The sequence below is a fragment of the Misgurnus anguillicaudatus genome, chromosome 14, assembly GCF_027580225.2.
Source record: "Misgurnus anguillicaudatus chromosome 14, ASM2758022v2, whole genome shotgun sequence".
Classification (NCBI taxonomy): Eukaryota; Metazoa; Chordata; class Actinopteri; order Cypriniformes; family Cobitidae; genus Misgurnus; species Misgurnus anguillicaudatus.
In genome coordinates this window covers 12518321-12526065 of record NC_073350.2, presented here as the reverse complement: position 1 = coordinate 12526065, position 7745 = coordinate 12518321, and the positions used below count along the sequence as shown (strand labels likewise).

The window sequence follows — 7745 nt, the reverse complement described above, 5'->3', positions numbered from 1 at the left end:
AGCTATTAAATGTATTGTTTTTAAGTTTTTATACATAGAAACAGGTAACTACATTCAGGATTAATGAGGTTTTCAGACGTTGCAAAAAGTTTTTTTATTGGTAAGATTGACAAGTTTAACAAGTAAGGTTTTATTGTTGTAAAAATCTTTGTTGGCATTTTGATTACCATGTGTTACACAAACATTTTATATATATAATGTGTGTGTTTGAATATATTAATCAAGGTACATCTACATAACCATGCTTCGCATTATATTGTCGTGTCACTTACAAAAACCAGCGAGTAAATGCCGAGGTAACCTTACGTCTAATAGCTGTTGAGGGAGTAAATTAGATTCATATTTCTATTCTGTTCGTCGTAATCCACAATTCTTTGTATATCTGTTTTCATGAAATGATGTGGAATTGCAACAATAAACCGCAAAAACACAATTTATATTCGCTTTTTAATATATATTAAAAGTTTAATGAATGTCTACACTCTAAAAACAAACGGTGCTATATAGCACCAAAAGTGCTTCTTTGCTCGTAATCATAGAAGAACCGTTTTTAGTGCCATATAGCACCGGTGAAGCACCGGTGAAGCACCTGTGTAGAACCATATAGTGCTATGTAGAACCAAATGTGGTGCTATAGTGGTGCTACATGGCACCTATATGGTTCTACACAGGTGCCTCACCGGTGCCACACGGCACCAAACACGGCTCTTCCATGGTTACGATTCAAATCAACAGTCTTGGTGCTATATAGCACCGTTTGTTTTTTTAGACTTCAGCATTCCAAGCCTGCTACATAGAAGCAGATTTCAGAGAACAATTCCAAGATTTCTAATATTTCATAAGGAATTGTGTCATTACTTCTCTTCATTAAAATGAATGAAGAAAAAATCTGCCTTAAAACTGTTATTTGGTAGAAATCCTTAATCTTACAGAAAACCCCTAGTGTTTCACTGTTTTTTTTTGTCATGCGTCCTTTTGTTTAATGTAAACATTTTTGTACCTGTCTGCTGTGAAATTTAGAAAAATTATTTGTTTTGTACCAAGCCTTTTTGGTTGTCAAACTAACTTTGTTAAATAAAGTTTAAAAAAACTCCACTAGTGGGCGAGCGGAAAAAAATAAATAAATAAATAAGCTGTCACATTACAGTTACATTAGATACAAAAGCGACACGCAATCGCTTGATGGGCGTTCCTTGGCTAGTAGGCTATCTAAAAGCGGTATTAAAAGTCACTTTAGAGGTATTGTTAAGTTACAAGAACGGTGTTTTTGGATTTAAAAGTATTTATTTCTCGATAAAAGTAACAAAATATATGAGATAAAATGCCAAACTTATCAAATATATACAGAAATACGCATTTTCCGCCATCTTGAATTATTTTCTCCGACTCGACCACAGACATACGTCACGCTGCTCCTTCATCGTCCAGGCTGCACTCTTGGGTACTTGCAGAAAGTCGGGGAGGAGGGAAACTGGGATTGGTTAGATGCAGATGTGGCAAAACCAACAAGCAGGTCTTCTGAGCCTCAGACAACACGACTGACGCAAAGCAACATGAGCGACCTTAAGATCAAAAGTGAAAGTGCGCAGCTATCGGGGGCAAAAGAGTTGATTGAACAAGCTCAAAATGCCAAACAGTTTTCCTACAGTCCCTACAGCAAGTTCAGAGTTGGGGCGGCTGTTCTGACACACGACGGGAAAGTTTTTACAGGTGAGATGTAGTGTTTCAGAGTAAAAAATAATACATTGTATACCAGTATTAGAGAGTTAACCTTTTAACAGGAAGGGCACAGTAACAGACAACAGGAAAAAGTTTAATTGCTGTAGCGGGTGTTTTTATAGTCTCAAAACTGATGACTAATAATAGAAAAATGTGTGTGTTCACTCTGAGAGAAGAGACAAGAGACAAATTGCTCACAATAATGATAATAATAATAACAATAATAATAATTATTATTATTATTACTATTTTTATGAATTATTATGTAATGTTTTATGTTTATTTTATTTCTATAGTTCTTTTCACAATTTTCAATTGTTGCAAAACAGCTTTACAGTCAGTACATATTAGTAAAAACAGAGACATAAAACAATATATAAAAATACGAAGAATATACAGAGTCAGAAATGAAAGTAAAAAATCTGTCACTAGGGCAGAGCCCGTAGCAATGCTGACATCGCGGGCACGCGCATCGAATTTCTGGGTTGAAGAATCTGTTGTCAGCCTACGCAGTTCTTTTAAAGGGGCGGTGAATTTGTCGATTTTATTGTTTTATACTGTTGTCTGATGTCTACTTATGATGTTCGCGTGGTTTTTACATTCAAAAACATCAAAAGCAATAAGTAATACGCTATTTTGTAACATGGATTAGTGTCTCTCTAGTATGGAGGACTACAAGAGTCATGCAAAATGTAATAAAGAACTTTAATATTTAATAACTACCTGGACAATAAAAATAGCAATTAATAGATTTACTTAAATTTAAAAATACATTAATTAATCAATAAATAAATAGACAAAGTTACACAAAAAATCATTATGTAACATTTTATTAGGCAATAAAAAGTGAGATTATAAAAATAATGTAGAAATTAAATATTAATCCATTAATAAATAGTTCAAATCAATATAACAATTTACAAAAACAACATAAAACACTCAATAAGTTCATCATTTTAAATTGCATTTACAAATTCTTAATTAAATAATGGAATTTCAAAATGTATTTCAAAAAGCGATTTAAAAAGAGAAATAAATAACTGGATTTATAAATTGAACTACAAATACAGGTTTAAATTAGGAATTTAAAACATTTAACATTTCTGTTTTCATTTTCCCGATGGTTCTCCTTATTCTTTTCGCTATTCGATTTGCTTTTCGTTTTAGCCTCTTTATTTAGCTTTTCCGTGACTCTTTGGGTCCTTATCCGAGATCTATAAATCTGCTATAAGTATGTTTTTACTAAATACGACATCAAATAGGTCAAGTCTGATGCCCATTCCAACTAAAACAGTAAATATTAATAATTTAATTTGAAAGAACTAACAAAAATCTACCTTCTGTTATAAAATGAGAAAATTACAAACAAAAACATGTGAATAAGCAGCACACATTCCATAAACATCCATATTGAACTTTTTCCTCTGATTTCTAATATTAAAAATATCACAAACTTTCTCAATACTTAACAGATTTTCACAATCCTGGGACCTCATTTATCAACAGTGCATAGAAAATGTTCTATATTTTTACCTACGAATGAAATTTAGTATGTGCGTAAGTACAAAAAAAATTGGGATTTATCAAACGTGCGCACGTGGTTCGTACGCACATCAGTAAGTCCTTGTTCTTAAGCACCATGCTCGTGCAAGTTCATGGTCATTTGCATTTGGAAACGCCTCCAATGAACCATATATGGTGACAACACCTCCCGTTATAAGTCATGTGGTTGTGCTTTTTTCCTCACTGCAATAATGGCAAAGAGAGCGTAAAAGAGGAACTTTACAGACACAGAAATTGAGTTACTGGTGGATGAGGTTAAATAACACATCCTGTTTGGTTCACTAAGTACGGGAGGAATGAATAACAAAAGAAAACAAATCTGCATGGGAACATGTTACCAGTGAGTTTAATTCCGTTGAGAACACTTTTAGAAATAAGAAAGTGGTTTGACATCAAATTATCAGCCAAAAAAAAAAAAAAAACGCGTTACAACACACCGACGTGAAATCAGTGCAACTGTAGGAGGACAGACAATGACAGAACTTTCCTTGGACAGCCGCATAACCAGCATCATCGGCACGATCTTTGAAAACGCGCTCCCGGCGGAATGGATGATTTGCCAAGTCTTCCAATAATGCAAGATAAGCCATTGCACTGTGTGTCAAGCATTTGACGGAGCTTTCTTATATAGGGTTAGGCACTAATTTCATCAATTAACTTCAACACTGATTTGCAGTTACTTTATTAACAGTAATAATTTTTAACACCTGGGAGGGGATCATAAATAGACAAGGTGTTCTTTTAACGCTGGGGATGGACGGTCCTGCGTAGTATCGCTATTCTACCACTAGATGCTCTGCGTACGCATACTCCGAGGTGTGCGTATATTTACACACATTTCTACGTATAAGTGCAATTTGATAAATTCCACACTTTGCGCGTGAAATTCTAGCAATTGAGACATTCACACGGAAAATCGCATCATGGGAGGGGCTTCTGCGACTCCCCTCACTTTCTGTAATCACGTCACTACTAAAGCAAGCTCCTGATTTGTTAACGCGGTGGGTTTTTCCGACAAAGTTCAAATTTTTCAAGTTGCACGTTTTCCGCGGAAACGCAAAATTTTGGACGCTTGCTCTGATGTTGTTTGAGGTTGAAAGGTGCACAAACACGCAGGAGAGAGTGAGCGAGTGGAGTCCGGTTCTTCAAAGCAACTGTAAAGTTCCTGCACCACAACGTAAGGCCCGCCTCTTCCCTCATTTGATTGGACAATGGAAAAACGTGAATGGCGTTGGCTGCTTTTCCACTCTCAGCGCTTCTTCAAAAACGCTTGTTGCGACCGGCGGCAAAAAACGAAAGGCATTCGGCATGCATAAACAGTGCGCAAACGCTCCCTGTCCATAGAAAATAATAAAAAAAATCATACTGTACATACATAACATGACAGGCCCCTTCTAAACCAGCCAATGGAGATCAAACCCACTGTAAACAACAGTACGAGGTGTACTTTAAATCAGATTGTGATGTCTGAACTTGGGAAAAATATTAAAAGAATGTTTGAGGATTGTCTGGTACTCCGACTAACAAAACAAATAGGACAAATCTGATAACTGCCCTTAAAGATTGTGTCTCTTATTGTACACAGTGCATTTAAAGGAACAGTATGTTGGATTGTGGCCAAAACTGGTACTGCAATTACAAAACTTGTGGCTAAAACTGGTACTGCAATCACACAACTGGTGGCCAATACACAACATGACAACATAAACATCAGTTGAGGGCTGCAACTCCACTTTTTAAATGACAATATCCTGGCCAGACCACTGTTGTCAGTGATATAAGTATTTGAAATTAAAATGATTTCTTAATGTCTAGTGACATATCAGGGCCATTTTATGATTACTTAATATAAATTTCTTACATATTGAATGACACATGACTGTCAAAAGTAGATAAATAATTTCCTTAAGCTTGTTTGCATCCATTAAATCCCATTCTCTCATCTATTACGTCAGGCTGTAATGTGGAAAACGCTTGCTACCCCTTGGGAATCTGTGCAGAGGGTGTCACCATTTCAAAAGCTGTATCAGAGGGATTTAGAGATTTCAAAGCCATCGCAATTGCAAGGTAAACTTACTTCTTTCATAAGCCACCCAGTGAGTTAGTTATTTTCATGAGCTTTTATCTAAGGATGATGTCTTCTGCTTTTACAGTGATATGAACGACCAATTTATTTCTCCTTGTGGTGGCTGCAGGCAGTTTATGAGAGAGGTAAGATTGCATTCAGTACCATTACATTTTAAATCGTGATATAAGTGACATGTCCTTTAGGTTTACGTGTTTTATTTCGATTGTTTATCTGCAGTTTGGTGCTAACTGGATCGTGTATTTGTCCAAAGCTGATGGCTCCTATATGGAAATGAAAGTTGCGGAACTACTGCCTGTGTCTTTCGGACCGGACGACTTAAAAGAGAAGCAAATTAAGGTTTTAAAATAAGTCTGATTTTATAGAGGATTTTAGACAAGAATGTGACTTATATGAGGATCTATACCTTAAATGTTTGCTATAAAGAGGTGTTAAAGGAATAGTTCAAACAAAAATAAACATTTTGTAATCATTTAAGTTGTTCCAAATCTGCCCCCAGATCTGGGGCACCATTGATTTCAATTAGTGACGTTTCTAGGCATAGGCGAACAAGGTGGGATGAATGATTTCAAAATGAGCACTGCAACAAAATTAAAGATAAATTCTAAATGTTGTGTGTTTAACAAAGAATGGACAGCAAAATATTTCACCAGCATCAGACAGAAGGTGGGATGTCCTTTGTTTTATCACATATTTTTTCATGATAATTGATATGTAATAATTATTAAGCAATGCACTTGTGATGATTTGCCCTTAAAAATGAAGGATTATTAAACTATAGTAAACATAGTGAAATCTATATGTACCCTTTGTAAATTTACTATGTTCTTACCATAATAACAATAGTAATTTATTTGTAAAACTATGGTAATGCAACTAGCAATTAATCTGCTAAAATCATGGTTACTACAAAAATAAAGCTATGGTAAATTTTCCTTACGATGATAACTTTAAATATGGCTCACAATCAGTGTTGGGTAAGTTACTCAAAAAAAGTAATTAATTATTTTATTACTTTCTAAATCCTATTTAGTACATGATACAAGGCTTGAAATGGCTCGAAGAAATTATATATACAAGTACATCAATTATTCTGGTCCCACTTTAGGGTCCAATTCTCTCTATTAACTAACTATTAACTACTTTTGCCTCAATATACTCCAACGACTGCTTATTAATACTAAAGTATTGGTACAAATAGGGAGGGTTAAGGATGTGGAATAAGGTTTTGCAGAATCAGGCATTAATATGTGAAGAGTTTCGTCGTAAAACGAGATAAATCCATTTTTTTTTGTCAAAACATGTTTATTATTATGTTATCATGTTATTATTTTGTTTTATGGTGCTACTTAGCTGTATTTTTTAAGTTATGAAGGTTTAAATCCAAGCAAACTAACTGCAGTTGAATTGATGTTAACAAAAAAAACCCCACGAGATTTCTGAACAATGAAAAAAACGGAGTTATCTCGTTTTGCAACGAAACACTTCATGTGCTAAGTTTTAATAAACAGCCAGCATCTCATTAATATTAATGCTTATAATCAACCAGTTAAAAGTGAGAATTGTAAAATTAAACCATGTTAAATCCACTATTGCATTATAGTATACATCATTGTTTTAGAGTCCATATACAGTATTTATCAGATTACAGCAGGGGTCTCAAACTGGCTTGGGGCCATTTCTGAGATTGACATTTCATCGGAGAGCCGCAGAGCTATTTTAAGGTTAAAAAAGTACCATATTTTTCTGTAAATGTACTGTTTAAATTCTATTATTTCATGTATAATATCGCAGTGTTTTTATCTTTTAAATATACATTATTTTATTAAAGTAAGTAAATCATTTCTTAACCTTATCTTTAACAACTAAAGCCTATTAAAACCTTGCACTAAACTAACAAATTACATTTCTGTATACATTTATAAATATTATAAAAAAAACATCATTAAGTGTATGTGTTTTGATTTATTTTGGATTGTTTTCATTCATAGTATTCACTTCATTATGTTCCATCTTTGTTATTCCACAGTTGTAATGAATGTGCTATTATATGTGAAAAAAATGTGTGAAAGTGATCCTAAAACTTTTGAATCAATGTTATGTGAGCTTGTTAAACAGAAAAAAATTATAATACTGCTCTATGTGTAATTGCATAGCAGGCTACATAATAATATATTATACTTCATTATATACTTCATTATATATAGCAGTATACAATTACATACTTTTATTTCCGGTACACTTCTCCACATCTTTCCTGTTTTCTTATCCTGGGCACTTTGATGGCTCTTTTTCTTATCTGTAATTTAAAATGTGTTGCATTACATCTACCGCACCGCACAAGTCTGCTGTTTAATGTTTAAATATAAAAATCAAA

General features: G+C 34.0%; 1 protein-coding gene across 1 annotated transcript; it reads left to right on the top strand.

The window, feature by feature from the left end:
* Nucleotides 1-1167: 1167 nt before the first annotated feature.
* On the top strand, nt 1168-6167 carry cdab (cytidine deaminase b). Its single transcript, XM_073875890.1, has 5 exons — nt 1168-1239; nt 1398-1710; nt 5238-5349; nt 5436-5493; nt 5588-6167. The coding sequence occupies exons 1-5, from the start codon at nt 1183-1185 to the stop codon at nt 5717-5719; spliced, it is 672 nt and encodes a 223-aa protein (XP_073731991.1). The 5' UTR covers nt 1168-1182; the 3' UTR covers nt 5720-6167.
* The last annotated feature ends 1578 nt before the right edge of the window (nt 6168-7745 follow it).